Below are 26,152 nucleotides of genomic sequence, written 5' to 3'. Positions count from 1 at the left end.
TCTTTCCTTCCCCTTCTGAACCCATCCCTCTGGTTCCCTGGAAGAGATTTAGGGTAACAACAAACAGAGATTCCCAAGAAAAAAGTGCCAAACCTTAACTTGTCAAAGAAACCTTAGCTTTGTCCAGAAATCTGAGGGAGGCCTGGGGACCAGCGCGACCCAATCCTCTTCTTACTTGCAAACACTAGAGCCCAGCTGTCTGCCACACCTCATCTTTCTTCTGACCAGTTTCCTGCAGCTTGAGTCATCTTTACCACTGAAACGCATCCACTGTCATGTTCATTACTCTGCCATCTGTACGTGTGACATGCCATGTCTCCATGCTGCGTCCTCTTCCCCGCCCGATTGGCAGCCCACTCTCTGGTGGAGGATCAAGACCCATTGGTTCTCATCGTAGCTGTCTCATCCCGGCAGCTGCCGTGGTGAGGACAGTTCATCCATGTGAACACACGGCTCCTTGTAAACCAACATGACAGCGTCGGGGGTGCCCGACATCTATGTGCTGCTCTCCCCCGAGATCGCTTAGAAAGCTGGGTTAAGAAAACAGCCTGATTCTTTATACTTTAAACCTCTGACCTGAAATGTTTAGGGGGAAAGGTACCGACTCGATCATGCCATTAACAAAACGGTGGAATGTCATCCATTCCTTGGCAGTTGATTCAAAAATGACTCCCCACCCCCGCAGTTTGTCTTGTCAGTATTTCACAATTTTGCAACCAAAGGTTAGCCACAAAAGCATGGTATTTACTTCATGATGTATTTCCATTCAGGAACCCAGTGGTAATCACACTCCTCCTCAGTTGTCTCCATCACTTAGCCAAAGCACTTACACCACTGGTGGCTCCCTAGACGTTCCTCACATTATCATGCAGGGCGATGCAAGGAGGAGAAGAAATGAAAACTACTTTGATGATATTCCCCGATCAAAACTGGAGAGGCAGATGGCCCAGGTAAGGTGTTAAAAGCCTCTGTGACGTTGTTGCCTTTCCTCCGTATCAAGTAATGCATTCTAATATTGAATAACAGCTTACGATGGATGCCTGTCACCCACACTAACTGGAACTTTACCATTTTTTATGCCACGGCTTTCATTTTCCCCGCTCACTTGAACTAGGCTGAGACAGACCTTTCTGGGAATGGAAGGTATACACAGAGCCTTATTACACATTCTTATTTAAAAAATTATGTCTGATCTCATTGCATCCAGCAAGTCTTTGCTCTAAAGGGAATAATACTGTGCAAGAATCAAATCATAACGAAAATGAATAATAAAAGCCTACGTTATAAAATGTAAATTGGCTGGATGACAGGGCAGAAGTCAGGGAGAAGTAGTAACTCCAGGTAATATTGTTAATTTCATTTCAAGTTTATGCATTTACACAGAATTATACTGTTGGGACAAGTTGCATCATCTCACGTTGTCACCTCGAGTGGCTGAAAATGATGATGCTGCCTGACACAAATACCTGAAAAGAGAGATGTCATGTTCGGACCTTTCTCTGTTTGGGGTATGAAAGTCCATATCTGTCTGGCCTGTCCCCAGATCGCTGCTCAGAAACTGGAGGCTCTGCCGTTCACCCTGAGATTCAAAGATATGGATTTGTTGACAAATATTGGCAGATTCAACTCTCTTCATCCTCATTCTAGGTTCAGACTGGTGCATTAAGAGGCTTCTCTCTGCCTCCCACACCTAAGATGAGAATCTCGAGGCGAAAATTTGACTGTAATTGCTTCGCCCTGGTTGTTAAATATTTTTCTCAACTGTTTGGTGAGATTCTGTTTTCAAAAGCCTTTCGTAAACATTCTGTGCAGCCGCTCACAAAAGAAAAATGTGAAGAGAATGTTCTGGAAACCATGGCTATTCTGTGTGCAAATGCCCTGGAGAGAAAGGGCCTGGGATATTGTGTTTCTTTTTAGCTCTCTCAATTTTGACTTGTTCTCAGAGTTCTTTGTGCAAGGAATGGCAATGTTGGGATTATGGAGAATATTTTACTGAAGGGAGATGGAAAATGTAGGGGAGACAAGAAAAGAATAATTTTTCCTTTCTCTCTTGTTAAGTATTGTCTTCTAATCCTTATTAATGTTTTCACTGATGTATTTTAAATAAAGAGCCTGAAAGCTTTTCCCCCCAAGTTGTTCATACATTTCCTGCTACTTGTCAGTATTTGTAGATCACAAATGTGGTTAAATCTCTCTAGTGGCTGAATTTTAGAGACAAAGTTTGTTTTAACCTTGAACCGTGTAGTTCTTGTTAATATAAAGCTAGTCTTTCTGAACCCTTCTCTTCTCTGGGTAAGGAGTGATCGTGCATTAACGAGCGTTAGCTTTTACTGACTATGCCAGCTTCCGGAAGAGAATCACCTATCTCAGCTGTTCATCTAATTTATGAAATTTCTCCGCATAGTACAATTTTTTTCAAAGAGGAAATTAATTACTCTTCTACCTATGTGTGAACACTCAGGTAATCTAACAAGATTGCTCTCTTGCCTTTTTTTTTTTTATGAGATTCACATGGTAGGGGCAATGTATCTTTTGAATAGCCTAGATCTTTTTCTTGTCACTCCAATCAGAATGCATTGCTTTCTTTCAGGAAGTATGTTGTTCTTGAGAAAACTGAATGAACTTTTGTATCTAGCCAGGCAAGAAAGGCCCAAAAGCAGGAAGAGGAGAGAGATAAGCAGGCGGATGGGATGTGGTGACCTATGGAGGATCCATGTGAATGGGCTCGTTCGCCTCACGTGTACGGCTGCCGATGATAAAAGGGCTGGTATGGACACAGGTCTGCATCAGCAACCAGATTGCTAGAAATTTTCTAAAATACCGCTGTTTGGTACAGCACTTTTGTTGCAGAGAAAAGAAGAGATGGCACTGCAGGAATCTGATCAATAAGAAAAAGGGACTCCAGTATTGTAACTCTTCAGGTCGTGTTAATCGTAGCCTTTTATTTGTTTGTTTTAAGAATGTTTTCTAGTCTGGAAAGGCCTGAAATCATGGAGAAATGAACATGTATGAACGTCTTAAAAATAGTGCCACTTCAAAGCTTTTATTTTATTTTTTTACCTTTCAAGATATTAAATACTTGGTGCTTTTGATGTTGAACAGTTTTATGTATGTGACTTTTTCACTACTCATCCACTCAATCGACGTTTTTTTTCTTATCCTTCCTTTGTTTGGGTTGTTTGCTAGGCTAATTTTTAAAAATCTACTTACTTTTTAAAAATGCTGTCGTACTTTCTGTAGACCACATTCTCACCCAAAGGTATTTGCTTAGCCTATAAAGTTGAGTCTTCCCGAAGATTTGAGTTAGCAATTAAGATTCCGGTAAGCGGACAGCTAGTTACACCTCCTCCCCACCAGGAGCTCAGTCCCCATGGTTCTTTCCCAAGGGGTTTCTCTGAAAAGGCCTACTGTAGTGTGCTTAATGCATGCCTAACCAGTCTGTATCTTGCTGTCTTAGACGTCTATCTTTCTTCCTTGCTAAAAGAAAGGAAAATGCAGTTATTAGAGAATCACCAGACAGATTCATGTTCTCAGAAACCCCCCTCACTTCTTTATCTGAGCTCCCACGAGAGTGCTTTGGAATTCCAGCCATAGGCCAAAAACCTTGAGTTCTTTGTGGCTGCAATAATTCAGAGGAGTTTTACCTTCTTGAGGTCTGTTCAATAGATGTTTGGAAATGCTTTGCTTAATTTGTAAAAGTAATGCTTAAAGTTAAATGGAGATACACTTAATGTCCATTCTACCTATTAAGTTTATTTTTTTAAAGGTAAATATTTTTTAAAGGTAACACCAGAGTGGTGTTTAATTACTTATTTTCACTTTGAACCAATATTAAAAATAGCTGGCTTAGAAGGTGAGGAATCTGCAAAAAATGTGGCCATTGTTTGCTTTTATTCTGATATAACCAATATTCTTGCATCAAATTGCCTTAAATGAATATGTGAGAAACAAACTTGAGTTTTTTACTAGTAGTTTTAAACCACTGAATGTAGTGATGTAAACACATTTAAACAATAGGGTTCCCTATTATGCTAAAAACATAACTTTTCTAGCCTAAAATTCTAAATTGTACACATTAGCTCAGAAACTCTGAAATGTTTCCCCATTTCCATACTCCTAATAAATAAATGTTGTACTCATATTTATATAATAGTACCTTGATGCATATAGAGCTTTAAAATTTTTAAAGTACCTTAGCATCCGTTATCTCATTTTAGCACAAACAAGGTATCCGACGCAACTATTGATGTGCGCGTAGCACTTGGCGCATCAGCTTTTAAGTCCGAGCTCTGCAGAGATGAGAGAGTAAGTGAAAATATATCAAAGGGAGGGAGATTATTTCCGGTATTTAGAGCCTAATCTTAATCTTTAGAAATTTTCTTGAATGATATTTATGAGGAGTCAAAGTACTCTTTAAACGAACACTAAAGGAGAGTAATGGAATTAATAAAGTTTAGGGATCACATTCTTTAAAGTTATGAATAAAGGAAAAGAGTTCCCCAGTGTGAAAGTTAAAATCATTTATAGAAGGCCTTCGTTTATAGAAAATACTTATGGAAAAATGAAATAGTACTTCTATTTGCAGAAATGAAAAAAAGACTCCTAAACAGGAAGAGAAATGCATAGTTTTGCACAAACTTCAGCTTCATATTAATGAGGATTATTCATAATGTGGAAGTCCTTGTGCTTTGAATACTCTCATCTAAATAAAATTATTAATATTGCCTGGAGCAGTGACCTTATCTGAAGAACACAAACCTGAAAGCAGGCATGATCCACATTTTAAAAGCGAGGAAACTGAAATATTACAGGGCTCGGTCCGGGTGGTGCAGCCAAAAGAAACCAAATTAGAACTTGCCTGAAGCAATGTGTTAGGCTCTATAAAGGCTTTGTCTAAATTCTTTCTAAATCATAGAAAGTAGATTCAGTTCAAAGTCTGATAGTTTCTGATCCAAACAGCATTGCTTAATAAGTATGACTAGATCAATTCCTTCTTTATTTGAAAACATTTTACACATTATATTAGTTCTACAAATATTCATTCTTTCAATATTGTTAAAGGAAGAGAAATGGAAACCGAGCCACATAGAAGCCCTGCCATGGACAGACTCATGCCTGGGATTCCAGCTGCCATATTTTAACCTTCGCAACAGCTCGTTCTGTACCCCAGGAAGCCCAAGTGGGTGAGCGAGCTGCCTGACAACCGGTACCTGACAGAGCCAGCACTCCAGCTCTGCTCTCCCGGATCGTGCCCTGGTTCTTCCATGGTTCCCGATGCCCTGTGGGCTGCCTCTGTTCTAAAATGATATTGAATATTTTAGTAACAGTTCAACAAATTCTAAATTCTCGTATGCTATAACAGATTTCACTTAACTTAGGCACAGTGAGCAGAACAAGAATAAAATCACTAGTAGTTTAGTGGGCACTTATCAAATCAGGACATGGTTATCACCATGAAACCCTTTAAATGCAGACCTATGGTGGATATTTGTTGATCTCTTTAGTGGGAACCCGCGTTGAACATCTTGGTAGAACTCTGTCCTCCTACGTTTGTGAAAAGCTTTGCAGGTAGATGTGGGGTTTACTGCTTGTACAGAATCGTGCTTCCTGGTGGGCTTTCTCCACATTGCATGCTGTTTCCTTAATGGCTTCTTCAGTTGGAGTTCTGAATTGGGTTCTTTCTTGCTGTGACCTCCACCAAATCATGCAGTTTCTCTAAACTTCAGTTTCCTATCTTTAAAATGTGGATAATGCCTACCTCTCAGGTTTGGATCAGATGAGATAATTTATGTGAATGCATATCCCAGACTGTGAAAATATATATATATATATATATATATATATATATATATATATATTTGATTGTCAATTCAGATATATCACCTGTCAGTCCCAAAATCAAAAGTCCCTGATTATCATAGGGCCAAAGCATCAGATGGTTGTAGTATTCTATAAAAACTGTCTTTTTGTTCAAATGTTATCCATGCTTAGAATGTTGAGAATGGAATTGAAATTTTCCTCTTTATTATTATAATTGCATAAATATGAAGGCTGCCAAGGAATATCTAACATGACAGAGAAGGGATCTGTGCAGGACGATCATCAAAGGCAAGGAAAGCAGAGGATAGTGGAACAGTTCTCTGCAAATACAGGCTACAAAAGTACGCAGCAAAGGATATCTTCCAGCATTAACGTGTTATTACTGCGACATGGTGAGATAAAACATTAACTGAAAAAGAAAGGATTATTTTGTCCTTCGATGAAATTATTAGCTAGAGAAACATGGATTATCTCAAAAAAAAACCATGAGGCAAATACGTAGCCATCTCTAGGAAAGAAGGAGGATAGTAATTTATTCTTTTATACTTTCCCTGGGATTGTTCCTAGAAATACTCCCTGCTTCTCTGGTATTATGGAAATTTACAGATGTAACCTTCAGAAAATAGCACAGCCACATAAAGAGGAATGAACATCATTTTCCTAAGGGATTTTTCCCCCAAACTGTACAAGTTTTCTTATTGTTGTATTATATCGGATCTTTTAATGCCCGTAAATTAATGACTAGTTTTTAATTTAGATTTTCATCACTTAGCTACTACTCAGAAAGGCTCGGCATGTCCATAACTTCATTTTCTTCCATGAAGGTCTAAAAAAAAGCAAATCCTAATACTTAAGCACAGACAGATAATATATAACCCAAAAAAGCAGGTTAAGAATAAACTCAGTAAGCTCTTCTATCAGGAACTTTAGATTTGACACCTGTTGAGTTAACAAGCTGACAAACCAGCTTCAGAGATAATTTGAGATATTGATAATATCCGTGCCCTCTTTCAAGCCAGAAACTCTAGACCACCAGCCGTCTATTCTCAAAGACATCATTCCAAGCAAAAGTGGGAAAAAAATGTTGCTTTTATACCAGGTATTTAAAACTGATAGCTTGGACACCTTGTTCATTAATGGGAAAAGTTAATTAATTGCCTTTTCTCCTTGTGACACCTATGGTTGGAAATTCCAATATGATTAGTGTCTTTCAGGACACATTGATGTGTTATTGTCTGTCCTGTATATTGGGGTTTAAAAAATAATGGGAAAAGGTGGGTACGTCTTAGGTTTTGATACTCATTTTACAAGTCTTGGTTCTTTTATTCTCTCTCAAGCCCATCTGTGAGGCAAGTTAGATGGCCAGACGTTTGTTCTGACAGATGCTGAACAGACCTACCTACCTCCAGTCATTTTGGCTAGGGACGCTCTGATGTCCCCACATTACCTCCACGTGCTGAGACTTAACCAAGGTGAACGTTTCCAATTAAAATGAAACTATAAATTTTTTAAAAAATCAAAAGAAAAGATCTTATTTTCAACTGAATAAATAAGAAATCTGGTAATATATAAAAACCCTATTTCAGTGGCATTGACCTTGTGATGTTTCGTGGTGCCTTAGGCTGGCAGACATTGAGCAGCTTGTTCACAAAAAGACACACCAGGCAATTTTTCCCCTTGTTAAATTTTTGGAATGTTTCTCATTATATTCAGTCCAGTTCTCAGGTCCACAGATCAGAGTTTTGGCTGGTATAATCTGACCTTGCAAAATTTTCAAGGGTAAAAGAATTCTGTTATTCTCTTTCTTTTCTTTTTCCAGTGTTGGAAGGAAGGAAGGAAGGAAGGAAGGAAGGAAGGAAGGAAGGAAGGAAGGAAGGAAGGAAGGAAGGAAGGAAGGAGGGGAGGGAGGAAAGGAAGGAAGGAGGGAAGGAGGGAAGAAGGGAAGGAGGGAGGGAGGGAAGGAAGGAGGAAAGGGAGAAAGGAAGGAGGGAAGGAAGAAGAGTTGTTTTTTATTTTTATTTTTTTAATGTCTAGAGGAAATAGGGCTAATTATGCAGTGCTGTCTGAGTTAATTCCATTTGTATGTGGTTAAAGTAATATATCAGTAGGGACTCTTCTGGCTGTTTGGAAGTAACAAAATCCAACACGAGGCATCTTAAGCAGAAAAGGTCATGTACCTGCACCATTTCACTGTGAAGTCGGGATCGGCTTGATCCTAGTGTTCATCAGATGTCTTGCCCTCTGCCTCTTCATGTTTCAGCTCCGCTCTCCTCTGCATTGGCTTTTTTCCCCAACAGACTTTCTCTGCGTGAGAAAGTTTCAAGTCCAATTCCTATTAAACTTGAACCAATGAGAAAGAGGGCTTATCTTTCCAAGAGCTCTCCCAAAAAGTCCTAGGATTGAGTCCCATTGGTTCAGATCACCCTGGTTAGGATCACTTACCTGTCCTGAGCGAATCACAAGGGAGCGTGTGTGTGTGTGTGTGTGTGTGTGTGTGTGTGTGTGTGTGTTATGGTTAACCAAGCATAGGTCACATGCCTGGAGGTGGTTTTAGCTCCACCTGAACCCCATAGACTGAGGGGTAAGACAGGGGCTCCTCAAAGAGTCAAAGGGCCCTGGCCAGAAATTGGTATGGTTTCTAGGCAGGCAGAGCTGTGGGTGCCTGAATAAACCTACTTTGACGTTCAAATTCTGAGACTGTCTGATGAAAAATTGTTAGATCACATGGGTATTGATTTCATTTTTTTCATGCTTAATTTAATGAGCTTCTTTAAAATACCAGATTTGAAGTAATGAGATCAGGGTTAAAAAATCTCATCTCCGATACCTTTTACCTCTGTAACCTTGAACAAGTCTCTTAGCTACTCGGAGCCTTAGTTTTTTCTTCCTAAAGTAAGATTAACACCCACCTCACATCATTGTTATGAGGCACCAAAAATAGTATTTGTCAAAGTATTTTACAAACTACAAAGGTATGTGTTTGGATTGTTTTAGAAATTATTATTTTGAGATAACGTCTAGTTTTCTTCTGCTCTTTCAACTGCAACTAGGAATAAAAAGTAAAGCTCATAATATTTAGCAATGTTTTACAAAACTATTTCTATTTTCTAGCTTGTAAGCCCCAACTAATACCTCTTCGCTGATACGGAAACAATCATTCTTAGGGATGCAAACACTGTACAATCAGTTCCTGTCTGTGTTATAACCTAATTAGCGTTGGAGCTCTTTGGAAAGGATTAATGGATAATGCCTGTACTTAAGTGCTTTTAAATACTTTATGAGTTAGCATACATCAAAATATATCATTACGTTTTATGTTAAAATATTTTGTTTCTCTGAAAGTGTATGTTAGCTATATGTAGGGGCAAGGCCTGACTTTTCCGTGGTCGTTTTTTTACTACCTTATACCAAGCACTCCGTAAATACACAAGGTTAGAGACACCACAAAATCCCAGCTTTCTAGGACTCCAGATTGGGCACAAATTGAGATGTTCTCAAATTTGGAGGGGCGGGGAAATAAACTACCTAGAATGGTAGTGTATCACCTGACTAGCCTGGATCTGGTAGTTCATCATCATCATTGGTAGAGACAGCACTGATTACTGAGGAAACTGAGGGACGGAGAGTTTATGTTGCTTACCCCAGGCCACACAGACCATAAGACGTGAAGCCAGGATTCGAACCCAGGAAGTCTGCCTTCACAGCCTGCACTTTAACCACTGTGTTGATGATTTTCGGGTGAGAAGGGGCCAGAAAATGTATCTAGTCTTGTTTCATGATGTTTCACCCCTTCTAATGCATCCTTAACAGACAACCACAAATTTCTGCTTAAAATTGTCACTGGAAAGGTGGCCCTCATTATGTGAGGCAGCCCCACCATTAGAAAAGTTGTAATTTATAGAACTTCTGTCTTATATTGAATTGAAATAAGCCTTCTTAAAATTCCTCCATAGTTAATTCTGTCTTCTGAAACAACAGAGAATAAACCTGCTCCTTCTTGATGAGAGTAGTTCTTTAAGACTGAAGACAATATGATGTCTTCCCCTCACTATTAATCATATTCAGCTCCTTGCCAATATCATTCTGATGAGTTGGATGTGGGCTACACATCATCCTGATTCCCCAGCTCTGGGCACATCTGCTTTCTTGATGTTCATGCTTAACCGCATTAATATATCATTAATTCTCACTGAGCTTTTCTTCACGAATGTTTCCTAGGCTTTATCAGTGGCTATGAGCCACACCTCCCTTCTCAGCTCTCAGCACTACTCTGTGTGTGTGTGTGTGTGTGTGTGTGTGTGTGTGTGTGTAACCTTAATGTGGGATTTTATACTTGCATTATTACTTTCCAACTAAAATAGTTTTATCAAGGTCACCCAATAATCCTAGTCTACCAATGCCTTTTTAAAACTTAGTCAACACTCAGTTTGTCAGCAATCCTTCCCAACTATGTAATGCGCTCATTTCAAAAGCTTACCTCAAAAAAGCACGCCTTTCAAGAAATCCTACAATTTATGGATTTCAATGTTGCACGAACAGAACTGAAGAAAAAACTGTAGCCTTCTATGAGAAACCTCTTAGGTTGGTATCATTCAAGATGATTGTTGAGCTTGACCTTGTTTCTCCATATTTTCCACAAGGATAAAATGAGGAAATAATGGGGTCTCAATAAACATAACTGAATGAATGGCTTTGTCCAATAACTATTTTCTTACCAGAGACAGGAAGCAATGTTGAGTATATAGTTAATAAATGTGTTTAAATTTTAAAAAATGATAGCCTTCATTTCAAGAAAGGAACATAAAGTATATTTTGAAGAGATGTTACAGGCAAAGAATATTACTTTGCAAAATTGTGTTTCTCTGCAGCATGTCAAGTTATGATTTTTAAAAGAGCTGATTGTTACTTTTTTGAATGAGTTATTAATGTTTCTGCTCTTTATTGGTCCTGAAAAACGTTTTTAGTGGCATCCAAACTTTGAGGTGGAACAAGTAAAATAGCACATATTGCAATAAACAGCATGATCCCAATTGACTTAAATTCCCCGCAACATCCAGAGAACACGGGAAGCTGTACAAACAGGGCCTGGATTTACAGTGTTCCATTTTTTCCCTCCGCTCTATTTTTCTCCTGTGAAGAGATTTCATAAATAATTGTGTAATATCATTTAGGGCAACAACTATCCTATTAGGGAATGCAGGTTATATATTATGTCTACAAATGAATAACAGGAATCACATAGCCTGTAGTTCTCTTCTGCTTTGGGAGCCGAGGGCTTATTGTATGTGCTATCAGCACTAGAATTAGAGTTAACAAGGAAGGAAAAAAGGGAAGGAGGAAGGGGTAGAGGGAGAGAAAATCATAAATCCGTGCAGGCTACAAGTAATATCGGAATATATATAATGCCAGTGTGCTTATGACGGACCAAACGTGGTATTTACTTCCTTCCACTCTTGCTAGATTGATTAATGCTGACACCGCCAATAGCAGGTCACACATGGAGAAACAACTGTTGGCCTGGCTTTTCACTTCCAGCATGTGATTACTGGTCTGTCCAAGAATTTCCCCGCAGACACGTGGGGAAGGTCACGACCATGAAGAACAAGGACTGCTCTTCGGAAAGATAGAGAAATAACAGGAAGCAGCATTTTCTTGAGTCCTGCATTCCCTGCAAATAAAATAGTTCATCTGAAGCCTTTCATTTAAAGGGTCCGTGGTAAGAAACCCTGAACTTGAGGTATTCACAGTGTGGTTGAAGAGAAGAATCACACACAGTCGGTAGAAGGCCATGTATGTCTCACAAAGTGCACCTGAGAGGAGAGAAGGAGGATTGTCCCTGTTTCCACAACAGATCAAATGATAAGACACTGGCCTGTGGCGTCTGGGGAACACAGGAGACACAAAAGGTTGTGATTTTCTGATATCCGGGCAGGATTCAGTTAGTGCCCATGAAAGAAAAGACCACGGGGCTGTCACTGCTGAAAGAAAAGATGCATAGAAGATGTTTGGTGTGTTATTTCTTGACCGAATTAAATTTGTTTGACTCCCTCCTTTGACAGATCTCATCTCATTTTAATCTCTGTTCAAGGAGCCGCTGAGTTTCCTGGCTGCTGACCGAGACCTCTTTCTTTGGGGTGCCCTTTTTTCTTTTGACTTTGAAGCTGTTTTGTTCGCTCTTCAAGTTTGTTTTTGTTTTATTTTAGAAGCACTGTCATCCAAGAGGAGGAATTGACTTCATTATTCCTTTAGCTTTCACTCCAAACCTTTTCTATTTCTTGTTAGATTCTTGCTGGTCAATTTCTAAACACCCCGCAGTGTGAGAGAATTATGACAAACATAAGGGAGAAAACAGGAAAAGCCAATTTCTTTCAGGGCTAGAACAAGGCAGAAAATTTTATCTCTGATAGACTCTGACCAGAGGGCTATATTTATACAGGTTTCTTTATTAAACTAGCTGCACAGCATCGGTTGACTCCCAGAAGGTTTTCAGTGCCTAATTGGAAGTATTGAGTAGATGGAGCTATTGTCAGCTTGCTCCATCCCAAGACCCACCATCAGCCTCTGGATCCCAATTTACAATGGAAAAAGGATGGTGTTCACGGCAATTTCCATTCTATAAACATCAACCAAAAGCAAAGTGGATCCCTACTCACTTTGTGACCTATACCTTGCACCCAACAGATGAGCAGTCACTATTTTAAATGAATGTCAGGGTGCCAGGGAGACAGGTTCTTAAGTTCTAAAGTTTTTGGTTTTCTTTTCTTCAAATTTTCATTTTCTCCTTGAAAGAACAGTCTTTTTACAATGTGATTTGGATATTAAACGCTGGGTGCTCATGGAAGGCTTCTCGGAGAAGGTGACATTGGAGTAGAACCTGAAGGAAGAGAGGGAGCTTGTCCTGCAGTATCTGGAGGAAGAACATTTCAGGCAGAGGGGGAAACAAATACAGAAGCTTCGAAGCAAGAGTGTGCTTTGCTGTTCAGAACCAAGTGACAAGAGAGAGTAGTCGGGAGGGGACTTGAGAGGGAAGATGGAGATCCTTGCAAGCCATTGTTAGGACTCTGAATTTGCTTCTGAGTTAAACAGAGCTGAGTGACATGGTCTGGCTTTAATTTTGAATGGATCGTTTTTGGCCGTTGTTTTGAGAATAAGGACTAAGAGTGCAAAGACGAAAGCTATGAGACCAGTTTGCAAGCTAATAGAATAATCAGAGTAAGAAAGGACAGTTACCTGGACCGGGTAGTAATTGGAGGGTGAGAAGATATTTGAAGTAGATTTGATAGGATTTGCTGCTGGGTTGAGTGTGAAATGTGAGTGAAAGGACAACTCCAGCTGGAGAAAGGGCTTTGGCTTTGGCTGAGATAAGAAAGCTCACAGTAGAGGTGAGATGATCAGGAGCTTGGTTTCGGGCATCTAATCTAAGGTTAAGATGCCTATCAATCATTGAAGTAAAGATGTCAAGAAGGCGGCTGAATATCCAAGTCTGGAGTTCAGAGGAGAGGGCTGGGCTGGAGATACGAATTTGGGAGTTAGGACTGGATGAGACCACGTAGTATAGCCAGAAGAGGGAAAAGGATTGGGGGCTGACACTCCAGGCAGGATTTAAATGAAAGGATGATCGGATCATAGGATTCTGAAAAATGGAAGGAGTGATCAACCGTGTCGGTTAGGTTGAGGCAAATGAAAAGCTGGATTTGGCAGGGTGGAGGGTACTGAGAAGAGCAGTTTCAGCAGAGCGGGCTCAGGTGAGGACAGGAAAAGGGAAAGGAGAGACTGTATAGACGTTTCTTGGAGAATATAGGCACCTCTTGAGGAATTTTGCTTCTTAAAGAAGAACAAATTGAACAGGAGCTCGAGGAAGATGTTGGGTCAAGGGAAGGAATCTCTTTGCTTTGAGTGAAAGACGTTACAGCACTTTTTGAGAATGCTTCAGTTAGATGGGGAAAGTGGATGATGAAGGAGAGACAATTTATTGTGAACTACTGGGTCCCTGCCAATTGAGCAGAAAAGGAGTCCACTTTTAGGAGGAAAAATGCTGGAGATGGGTAATATGCTTCATTTTGTTTTTTTAGATTTCAGTGCAGATACGTTGTATTTTCTGAACTGAATTCATGACAAGCTGAGATACAGATGGTAACAAGAGTGAGATGTGTGTGTGTTTTAAGAAAACATTTCCAGACTCAGGAGAGAGATCTGAACTAAAGATAAAATTAGACACCTTCGAACATGTATTGACTTTATCATCAAAGAAAGAAACATTAAATTATTAATCATATCTCAGTTATAAGACTACTTTATCTTTTCTTAATCCCCAGTTATTTGGATTTCATGGTAATTTAGGTTCAGATAAACTACATTAGTCTTTGTGGTATATGTGGGAAGGGGATTGAGAGAAAATTAATAAGCAATTTGAATTGCCCAGGGGTGTTTAACATCCTTTTATAGAATTGCCTCCAAGCTCTCTATAAGCAGCTCTTTATCATAAACGCGTGCCAATTATAAATGTTCCTTTTCTCTTCAACAAAGGTGCCTTTATTGGGAAAAAATAAGAACTTTTTTCACAGGAAGTCTACATACAGGGTTACTTTCTGGGGCATTTTGCCAGAAGCGTATCAGCAGTGACACAGGTTAAAGAACAGGTGGCCACGATGGACTGGACCACCTACAAACGATAATGAGCGACATTAATTTATGTTCTTGTCGCGCTTTGCCGTTTGCCAAGACGTTTTGAATATATTCTGTGATTTCGTTTATTCAGTGAGTCTGTTGGACAGCCTTCTGTATTCTGGGTCCCAGAAACTGTGAAAAAGTTCCCTCTCTCGTGAAGCTTACCATGAGCTGCACGACACCCTAATGAAATATGTAGGTCAAGTACTATTATTCATCTTTACAGATGAAGATGTTTTACTAAGGCTTAATTAATACTTAGATGTAAACCGTTAACTGTTCTAGGAACTGGGGCCTCAGATGAAATTTCATCACTTCCCCTAACTTTTCAAACCTCAGTATATTTTAAGACATGTTGTATCCTGACATGTTATCTTCATAAATATAATGAAACTCTACAGTGGAAACTTTCATATTTCAAAAAATGCATTCCAGTGCTCAATGTGGTCACCATGTGTCTAGAAGAGCCATTTCATGTCACGAAGACACCAGTTACAGCTGGTCCACCTTACATTACTGCTCCATGAGCCTGGTAAATTCTTTACTGCCAACAGAATTACTGCAATATCTGAAATGCATTAGCTTTGTTCAGATCAACTTTCATAACTAAAATAACAATTAACTGCCTTTGTTACAAACTCTTTTAAAAATCTGACTTTTTACCATTTGCATTGTCACATAATTATTGGAAATTAAAGCAGTTTTACTTCTTCGAAGTTTAAAACATAGCTTATAAATGGGAAATAGCTATTATGACTTCTTTAAAAGATATGTGAGCCACATATGAACTCTCTTCAGAGTAGTTTTTTTCCCCCCATCATTGAGAAAATTTTTATATGGATTTTTAAAAAATAAAGTAAGTATGATGCGATACCCTCTTTCTCCTCCTTAACTCTGGTAACTTTCTGTGACTGTCGGAAGGTACGGTTGTGAAGCGCGGTGCTAAGTGGGACTTTTCCTTGATGTACTACATACCACAGACTCTAAAGAGGAAGCTACATCCTGTTCGAGGTTTGCCAAGAGGTGGTTTCCAGCCCATGTAGCAGAAGAGGGTGCTGAGGAAGCACCGGGAATTGTCTGAGCCACTGTGGAAAGAGCTGAGGCTTTTCCTCCTTCCCATGGGAGCGTGTCCTCATGGACTGCGAGCCTCGTGAGAAGGGCTCCAAGAGGAATGCCCAGCCATTGTGGGGGGAGCCTACCAGGAGGGGAAACTGGCATCTCTTTCCACTGTGGGGCTTCTGGCAGGCAGGTGCACGCAGCAGTAACCTGAGCTGAAGGAAGAATTGGAGAGAGATCCTGGTAGAGAAGGGGAGTGGTCACTGAACAGCCAGCCCCGTGTGGCAAGGCTGTGTCCGTGAGATGCCAGTGGATATGCAGAGGGGGGCTGGGCTCATGCCATCTCCCCTGCGTCCCGTCCACGGGGCGGGCATGCATGGGCACAAGGAAGGCCGCGTGGAGGAGGTCAAGCCAGAACCAGACCTCTCGCATCGGGAACTGCGCAGTGGGGACCCCAGCCCTGGCCAGCCGAGCTCCCCGGAGAAGTCACATGGGCACAACACAACCTGAGCCCGGGACGTTCCTACAGGAGGGCATCAGAGGCCAAGTCATTTTTGCCATGAGAACCAATGACAACCGTCAGAGGCAACTCAGCCACTGCCAGATAAGAAAGGGGCCCATGTCCTTCTGTACCCTCCTCCGCAAGTAAGCACATGACAGGGGTAGAGCTTGGGGTTCAGGGCATCCAAGACTGACATCCCACCTCAGGATTTTTAAGCCCCAACACTGGCCTATAGTGAGGGAGAGCAATGTCTGAAACAGATATGATATTAGAGTTTTATGCGAAATGGATCCTTTGTGACGCCAAGTGACCCAAAATATTAGTTGGCCTGTTGCCCATCATAGAGGAGAGACTGGACATCACCCATGTGGGAGCGCTGATTGGAAAACAGTAAAACTTTCAGGTAGTTGGACCCCGGGGGAGTTGAGATTGTTCTGTTAACTGGTTACATACGTGCACACACTTGTGTCAGAATCAGTAAAATAAGCTCCATAGATCTGGAAGTCCCTCTGCCTTCCGGTGACATCATACCGGGCCGACACTCCTTCCTAACTATCACAGCAGGCTGATATGTTGTGACACTCCCTTGCGTGACCTGAGCTAGCTACTTAACCTCTCTGAATGTCAGGTTTGTCATCTGTCAGGTGACAGTTGGTCCCTGGGTTACTTCTGGCACTAAAAGTCCATGAGCCCAGTAGATGTGATTTATGTAAAAGAATTAGCTCAGAACTGTGGGAGAGATTCCTGAAAAGATCAAGGGTATCCTACAAGTATGTTTGTGCCAGTTAAGATGGTAATCCCGCTAAAGCGTGGAGCTGATATATTTCAATCAGAGGGCAGCTAGCTACTGGAGACAGGCTGGGGGGATAAAGGGACCAAGACTTAACTTGCTAGAGATTTAATTTTTGAAAAGTGGGAAGAGGAAGATGCCCTTGTGAAGAAAATAGCATGAAGTTTAGAGCGAACTGAGAAGAGCAGAGCTGGTTTAAGTGGCAGGTGGTTGGAGGTGCCTTTCGGTCAGAGTCTGGGGCTCTTTCTTGCTTAACAGAATGCCAGTGACCTGACAAGCCATCCAGATGACAGAAGGATGGAAGGCAGGGATGTCGATGTGTGCGGACGTGCCGCTGTAACTGGAGGCAGATGTTAAGTTTCTAGTGGACGTCTCTAGGAGGGTGAAGGTGGAGGTAACATTGAGCCAGGGAGCAGCTTTTGTTTTCCTTCGTTTGCTGATGAGATTGTTCTTTGCTGGGTTTCTAAATCACATTGTGGTTATGCCCGTATCTTCTTCTTGCACTGACCTTTGTACCTTTGTTTGTGAATTCTGGGAATGTTCACAGTGCTCGCTGAATGGGTTTAGACGCGCTGCCATTTTCTGTGATTCGATTTCATGGTGTTTTTTAGAATAACGAAATTCAGGAAAAGAACTCTGTAAAGGCCAGCCAGGAGCCTAGTCAGTTTAGTGGTTTCTACTATAACTCCTGGGAGGGGGTATTGGTTAGTTTGGCATTTGGTCCTAAGCAAACATTATTGCCTTTCAATAATTGATAGTTATTAGATTGGTAATGGTGTGGTGGAGAGAACAAATTACGGAGCTGATTCATTAGGTGCACAAACGCTGTTCCCCAAAGTTCCTGCTTGAATAACAGAACAGAGCTCCCATACCCTACGCCCTCCCCACTCCAGCCTCCTTCCTGCCTCCCGGAGCTCCACGCACTCCCACTGCTAGGCAGCAGACTGGCACTTCTTCCCTTGTTAAGCACAGTTTTCCCTTGAAGGCTCTGGAGGGAAAAATATCTCCTAGGTTTACCAAATGGAGCAATGAGTAAATTAGGAAAGTCATTTTATTGCATTGTTTGCTCATGGTCATTTGGAGATAAGAAAAGTAAAATGTTTGACCTATGCTAAAGATTTTTTTCCCTTCTTTCCTGAACTTCATAAAAATATTGATCCTCTGAAATGAGTGAAGTGACGAGGGAAGGATTTTTTTTTCTCTTTGGCAAGTGTAAAACACAGCTCACTTTTTCCAGCACGATTGGTAATTTCTTTTGATATAAAGCTAGTATGTAAAGTGGTCTCTTTTTTCTAGCCAGCTCAAAATTCTTTTAAGCAAAAGAATGGCTTGGAAGTCGATTATTAAACCATAGGCATTTCTTTTTTTAGTTTAGTTTAGTTTTGTTTTGTTTTGTTTTTTGGAAGAAATATGCTTCTTTGCTTTGTATTATTTTTCTTCTTCCTTTCCTTGATGCTACGTTGGTAGCTGCCATGTTTTAAATATTGACAAGATGAGATAGTTTTCTGTTTATATCAGCAGTCGTCTGTCTGTGAAATATGGACGAATCAGAACGCTGGATTTCCTTTCTCAGCCATCCATCAGGTTCATAATGTAAGGTTACAAATGGTTATTTTCTCGTCCTAAATTTGCGCTATGTAATGTGTTGCAAAATGTTGTCAACAGCCATAGAAACTATGTCCTGGCAATGCAGAAAATTTGTGGTGTCTAATGACTCCTGAGATTTTTTTTGTCTATTATACTTTATTTACTGTGCCTTGTGACTAGTTGACGTGCAAACATTGTCCTAAAATGAGAAAAATACTTGGTTTTGAAGTCTGCAGTTAAAATCTGTCCCTTGTGAGTTTTGGCTTTCATCCCAGGTGTCTGTGTTAACTTGCTTTTACAGGAAGAAGGAAAAGGGTAAATTGATATATATACACGTATATATCAGTGTTTTTCTTCCCCATTTTGTACTTCCTCGTGTCCATGAGCTATTCAAATCATTGTGTCTAACAGCTCTCAAAGGTTCATGCGCTTTACTCATGAGAAATATTTGAGTATGATTTGCATGATATCCTGTATAAATTTTATGCAAATATGGGAGGAGTGTCACCAGGAGAGGCACTATTACAGCTGAAAGTGGTTCTCAGCCTTTTTCTATTTGACAGTACTGAATTGATCTTTGGAACGCATGTGAAACCATGACCTATTTTACTCTGAGATGCTTACTATTCAAATGTTCACCTTTCACCTTCGCATATTTTTTTAAATTCATTTTTGTTTGGAAAGTAAACATTTCAATATCCGTTTTTTTTTCCATTTTGTATTTTAAAATAAAATCTTATTTTCATATCCTGTTAAATTTTTCCCATTGGATAGCTTGCTCTCTGAGAGGTTGAGACATTTGGTTGAGAATCACTAAGCAGAGCTCTTGGAGTGGCATGCGAAGGGCCTCTCTCGGGGTGCCACATCAGGTACACCCCTCCTTCTGTGCATGGAACTTCTGGCTCTTGGGGACGGTAGGGACGATACACTGCCTGATGCTGGTGCTCCAGGGACCCAGCAGTTCCTCCCAAACCTGTAAATGCTAACCATGTTCAGAGGTGGCCATCTCTGCTCTTTATCATCAAATGGAACAAATATAGTATAACCAACTGCATCTGACCAAACTATTTATTTTTGAAGATTTTTTTTTAAAGGAACTCCAGCAGCATCCTGCTTTCATGTGTGTATGTGAAGGTTTGTAGGAGGCTTTTTCTTACATTCACACCCAGATTCCCGAATGCATGCATATCTGTAATGCATAGAGCTATATGTAGCATTCCTCAAAGCCTGAGATATAATGGAAAGCAAATGTAATCACTTAGATCTTATGTATGTTTGTTTGCAGAACCCATTTCTGATATTTGTCAGAATTATTGGAAGGGAACCTTAAAATAACAATTGTCATTTAAAATCATTTTAGTTTTTCATTAAGTGTTCTGAAGAAATAGAGAATAATGTTTGTTAATATTCAGATCTAAATTTACAAGCAAGTAGGTGGGAGCAATTCCTAGTAGAAAAGATTTAAAAGCCTCTATTTTAAAATATCAATTAAATCCTAATTTTGAAGAAATTTTAAAAGAGTAATACAAGGCTTGGAAAATACCATACCTTTCTTTTCATGTTAGGAAGTTAAGTCATAACCACGACTTTTAATTACAGACATCCTTAAGAAACTTTTTTCTCAGGAAGAAAATAAGAATATAGACAATGTTTCCCCTCTGTACTCTCAGTTTCCTTTTTGGGGGAGAGAGCTATACCATATGATATTTTAGCATTAGCTTTAGATATTAGTTGCATATGAACTAAAACCGTAAAGCTTTACTACCTTTTGAAATAATATGGTTTAAAGGCTGTATTTTGGACTCTGCCATCAAATAAAAATCTATCTATAGACTTTTGTGAATTTTTTTTCTATTATAACTAAATTCAGCCAGTGGTTTTATATTTTTCAGCTGGTGGTATAAGAGATATTTAATTACATCATATTAGGAACAACCCAATTATAGTCCTTCAAACTCAGCTAGACTATGAATTTATATTTGGCAGTTGGTAAATACCTATTAAACGGGATCAAATCTCCATCTAAAACTCTAATCTCAAATTATGTTTTTTCTTTCTTTAGAAGATTAATTTTTACTTGAGCTTGAAGGGATAATTAATGATGTTTATTTTCCTGTTTAATTGATATATCCTAAAGGAAATAAATAAGTACATACATACCAAGTAAATGAGGTTTGAAGCCATGACCAAATTATTGGAATATTAAGATTATTCAATACATAATAAAAGGAAAATTTTCTTTAAGTATTTTAAGCTCTAAAGAGATAGCCTGAAGACATTTAGTAAGAGTGGTTTGAATCATTTTAACTTATCTTCTGTAATTACTTAAGCCTTTTAAAAGTACTTCCAGTCAGTAATAGTTTAAAATATGACAGAATTTATTCCAACTTTTTCCTATTTTTTTATTCTAATTAAATATTATTGCTTCATTTTTACCCATTTTGATCTACTTTTCATAAAAGACAAGATTTGATTATAAATCATTATTTGAGGCAAAAGAATTTTTAGATCTGCTTGACTTTTATTTCATGTTTAATAAACATTTTGAATTGGAAAAAAAATAGGCATTATCTGAATATGAATCCACCATTTAATAAGACCTAACACTGGGCTTCACAGTTTGAAATGATTTTATATATAAGGCAAAAACCCTTATTTGCTTTCCGTCTCTTTTGCTACTCCTCGCTCCTCTTAGCTCATTCTGCTGTAATTCAGCCTCCAGGAGGGTTGAGACCTAAAGCACCCTTGGTCTCTGAACTCTTTTGTCTTTATTGCCAATCATCCAGGTGAAGCTGAATCCCACCTGAGGGCCAAGGCCACAGGTGCCTTTTATAATAGTGTAATGCCAAGTCCATCCATTCCCATTAAATTAATTCCATAGAGAAAAACCAACACCTACAAGTTTTCTAAATATTCTTAGATCTAAGGCAAAAAAAAATAAGTTGATGAATTTACAGGAAGAAAAGAAATGTAATTTCTTATAAATTAAATCTTGGGAACACGTTTCCCTCTGTTTGAAAATGAATTTCTGGAAATAGTACTAAGTATGACAAAATTCAATTTCTATTTCCAGAAAGAAAAATTCAGTCAAGGTAGGGAATTTAAAAATATTTGTGCTGGAACAGTGTTTCAAGGCCAGAAAGAAAAAAAAGTAAAGATTATATTTTTCTTCTCTGCCAGAGTGATCTCTGCCAGATCACTCTGAATTCAAAGCAGGTGGTTTGCGATTTCTGGACAAAGTACAGTCATAGGAGAGCAGATGATGGTGCTGCCTAAACAAAGCTAAATGGATGTGCCACTAATTTCTTCCAGTGGTTATCTCATAAGAGATCAGGCTAATTTCCAGACGGAGGTGGTATGTGCTGGGGCTTGTTCTTCCCAAAATGGCTGCTACGACTTTTGTGGATGATGTAAATATTTGGATCAGCATTTGGCTGTAGTTCTGCTTTAAGTGTATGGAACTCACATTGAAGTTTAATTATAAACGTGCCTGAGTTAATTCAACAATTAGAGAATGAGTTTGCATATGATTTGCATGCTTAATGTACTAACACCTGAAACATCCCCGAAACCCCAGCTTCTCCCCACCATCCTCTCCCCCCAGCCCTATTCCCAACCCTTGCTGGGCAAGCCGTGGTGCCCCCAGCTCCTGCCATGTCTGTTTAGGCTGTTTTGAAAACTGCCTGTGAAGCTCGGCCAAGGTACTGCAGCTCAACTATGACAGGGCTAACATGAAGATCTGATGCTTGGTTTGGGTTGTCACATCAGCAGACACTGGTTCAAAGAATCTTTTGATGTCAACCGGCCCCCTTCGTATCATTCCATGGAGTTGCGTGCAAACTTCTGTTGTTCTGTGAACAGTGTTACCTGTGACTTGAGTGTACAACACCTGTTTGCTATGTTGTTGTTGCTTTATGGGGAGGGGGAGAAAGGGGAAGAAAGTTAATGGGGGAGATTAGAGGATGGTTTGCTAGATTGGGGGAGAACTTTTAGTCAAGAACTCATATCTGCATGTTTCCAGAGTCATACTATTATCACTTAAAGGTTATTACACTCAGCTTCAAAATAATATTGAAATCCACATAGGCTACATTTTAAATTTTATACTAGTTTTTTTTTTTTTTTAGAGCAAATCACAGCCAGTTGAAATGAAGACAAGAGAAATAATAAAGATCCAGATGTTTGAGAAGGAAAATAAAACATCAAAATCAAAAGTCAGAGAAAAACTTAATCCTAAAATTAATTGCAGTCAGTTATTTTTTTACAGAATAAAAATTTACATAAATATAGAGAAAACTCAAGAATAAGTTAGAGATGGATCATTAAACAGACAAAAGTGCTAAAATAGATATCCCAGGTAAAGTTGTAACAATATCAATAGGCGGGGGGTAAAAGAACCAAGCCACATGCAAGGAAACGGACAACCAGAAGGAAACTGACTCACACAGTAGCTCAGAATAGAACATGCGAGGGGAGCGAGAGGCATTCTGACTGGCCACACACTCTGGGAGAAGCTAAGGAAATAGCATGGTGCAAGCTTTGCTCTTCCTGCCATTGGAGCAGCCTACCTTAAAGAGAAAGGCTTCAGGCTCTCTGCCTCTATGCAAAGGCCTATGGATTCCTGAGGGGGATCTAGAATTTTCTTCTGGTTTTACAAAGCCAGTTAGAAACTTCCAGAAGGCAATGACTGTGCCTAACACTTTCCAGCATTGGCAGCCACCTCATATGCCACCTAATGTAAGTCCAAACTGCACAGAAAAAAACTTGCATGCTTGTCCTCTTCCCCAAAACTCAAATCCTATTGAAGCTATTCCTGGAGAATTGTGATTAGTAACCTTTTGAGGTTTCTAGATTCTTTCAGAGAATTTAATGAAAGTTACGGACTTTCTTTCTCCACCAAAACATATACCTACATTCAAAATTTCACATTCTTATCCTAGACTCCTCGAAGATTCCACCTAAGAAATCCTACAGTGTCAACCCATTTGCTAGTACTTTCATAGAACTTAGTCTCCAACCAAGGTTTTTGCTTGGTTTTGCAGCTCATGAGACCTCTTTATATTCTTTCAACTCCTGAGAAAGATAATTTCTCATAATTCCATAAGACCAGCCACATCCAGGTTAGAAAAGAGTGGCTTTGGAAATCTGCCTATGGTCTAGTTAGTTATGTCTATTTGAGAAAAACGGAATTTTGAAAAATCAGAATCTTAACCAGGGAAAAGAGTAAGAAATCTCCCATGTGTATTGTCTAAGTCAGATTAGAGCCCAAAAAAAGCTCTGCCAGCACGGGCCTTTGGCTTTATAGATGCTCACACTAAACCGTTATGCAAGCATACCTCATTTAATTGCACATCACTTTATTAAGCTTCATGGATGTTGCATTTTCACAAATTGAAGGCAAGACCCTCCACCAGCAAAAGATTACAACTCTCTTGATTGTGATACTTGATTGCAGTGGTCTGGAACCAAACCCACAGTATCCCTGAGGTATGCCTGCCATAATAGAATAGGTCAGGACTAACCTTGTGGAAAATGATAAATAAAATAAGGAGATGTCCTCATGTCTGAGGTCTGTCTTAGGGGGCATGTGTATTATATGATATCCCATCATATGTGAATATGCTTGTATTTGTGAATCAGGATCCTCAATACATGCATATGCACATATAACCAAACTTGGAATTTAATATTCACTTCTCATTTGTGCCTTAGGTTTTCCAAAGAAGGTAGCCGAAGACATCCAAAACAATCACAGTGGCATTATATCAATACAAATGAATTCAGATGAGGGGAATGAGTTAACACCCATTAGTAAATCTTCTGAAATTTTATTTAGTATCATAAGTACCTTTTCTCCAAAGATAAAATTATTCAAAGGACATGGTACGGGTCATATTTGGGAAATGAAATCTATAGAATTGAGGATTTGGAACATTAAGGCAATTCAAGCTAAAAATTTCAAATGATCAAGTTTAAAAACAGAAAATTCTTTCTTAATCAATGTCACCATAATAAACTTAAAAAGAAAATTCAAAAATTTATGGTCTTTTCTGTTGTAACACGCAATTACGAATTATTACATCATTTATCTATATCTCAGTGTTTTATTTTAAGATTACTTAGAGTATCATTCTAAAAAATAAATAACTCAACTTTTTTCACTTCTCAAAAAATAACTCAGCTTTGGGAAATGTGCTAGTGTATATAAAACCATCATAAACAGGGAAAGTATTTATATACATATAATACGCACAAACGTATTTGCACATTTACAGCGCATGCGTATAAGACGGACTCAGGCTAGCTATAGGGAATGTGCTTTGCCTACTGCTCGTATCACCTCTAGCATAAATGTAATTTTCAGACGGGAGACTGGGGAGAACCTTCCATTACTTTGCGACCTCCAAATGAAGCCACAGCCTCAACTCCAGTACAGTACTGGCAACACCATCCAGAGAAGCTCATCTTCCAGTCATGCGATTACAAAGCTTTTGTAAGTTACCCTGCATTCAGTATTTGGGTGTGAGTAGAGATAGATAGTATATTTCTGGCTTCTCTACTGTTATGTATTGAAAATATACCAAAACATCCATCTTTCTAAAATGTTTCCCCTTGTCTTTTTCTTAAAGTAGCCTTCTCTCCCCAGAGAAAGTCCAGATAAATAGAGCTTTATAACACCTTTAATCTTGTAAGCTTAAGGTCTGTTTTGCCTTCTCATATAGCTGTATATTTTAAATGAAATGTCACCAAGTACAATCTTGAAATGGATATGAGTGCAAGTATACCACATACAGACATCTCAATTCACCAGTGGTCTCAAAACCTTGGGTCTACCGCCTTATATAAATGCCAGATTCTTTTTATTGTTATCATTAAGATTATATTACTGGGCTTTTTTTTTTTTTTTAATAGGAGAGGGATCCAAGCTTAGCCAAGAATTGTGAGTGATCTGAACAAGTAAATTTTCAAAAGATACCATAGATTTTGGGGCAGGTGGTTGTCATGACTACGACAGGAAATGTAGCTAAACTAACCTCGGCAGTGTATTGAAACTGCCTCTCTTTAAAAGACATATTTCAATTACCACAAACTTTCCTAATACCTTGAAAGAGAAGGCTTTCACCAAGATCATTTTCCTTAATTAAGATGTGGGCATTCTGGTTATCTCAGAGCAATTTAGACTTTTCATTTTGTGCTATCTGTACCTCTTTTACTGCTTATTTTTCTTGATGCATTGGATTTATTTCAATAGTAATTTTCCCAAATCTGTAGGATTGAAACGACTCCTCCCTCCAAAGCTCGAACGCCAAACCCCTGAGATTTTCTGGACATGCCTTTCTTCGAAGACTTTGACCAAGCCCACTGCTGTTAGGCCATGCACATCGTCTTTGGGGACCTCCCGGGTCTGCAGGGCTCATTGCCAGTCCCGTTTTTTGCAGAGTGCCAGGGTCTCCTATGTCATGTCAGAATAATTATGTTTAAAAAACAGACACATAGAGATCTTATTATTTATTTTCTAAAGGAAAAAAATAATAAACGACAAAAGGAAGGAAACTTACCGAAGCTTCAAAAAAGTTTGAGGAGCCAAGCATTAGAAAGGCAAAATAGACATTTTGCTAAAAACTATTTGCTCCCAGCCAGAACTGGGAGCATTTTGTACTAAGGCAGTGTTGTGTGCCATCACCTGAGAGCAAGGTGATTGGTCATTCCTGGGAGGGGAGTTTCTCATC

At 39.3% G+C, this 26,152-nt stretch overlaps 1 protein-coding gene across 18 annotated transcripts in view; it reads left to right on the top strand.

Annotated features, from left to right (window-relative positions):
* ANKS1B (ankyrin repeat and sterile alpha motif domain containing 1B) overlaps nucleotides 1-26,152 on the top strand; it is an 818,845-nt gene that overhangs the window by 745,311 nt on the left and 47,382 nt on the right. For 8 of the 18 annotated variants that reach the window (XM_036237315.1, XM_036237319.1, XM_036237320.1 and 5 more), the window contains 3 exons: nucleotides 771-950; nucleotides 18,354-18,428; nucleotides 24,787-24,915. In XM_036237315.1, the coding sequence (XP_036093208.1) occupies nucleotides 771-950; nucleotides 18,354-18,428; nucleotides 24,787-24,915 (384 nt within the window). The remainder of the gene's footprint in view (nucleotides 1-770; nucleotides 951-18,353; nucleotides 18,429-24,786; nucleotides 24,916-26,152) is intronic. The other 10 variants (XM_036237318.1, XM_036237317.1, XM_036237330.1 and 7 more) reach the window with 3 other exon arrangements.

The sequence above is a fragment of the Rousettus aegyptiacus genome, unplaced genomic scaffold (genome assembly GCF_014176215.1).
Source record: "Rousettus aegyptiacus isolate mRouAeg1 unplaced genomic scaffold, mRouAeg1.p scaffold_m13_p_2, whole genome shotgun sequence".
NCBI lineage: Eukaryota > Metazoa > Chordata > Mammalia > Chiroptera > Pteropodidae > Rousettus > Rousettus aegyptiacus.
This window is presented reverse-complemented; position numbering and strand designations above follow the sequence as displayed.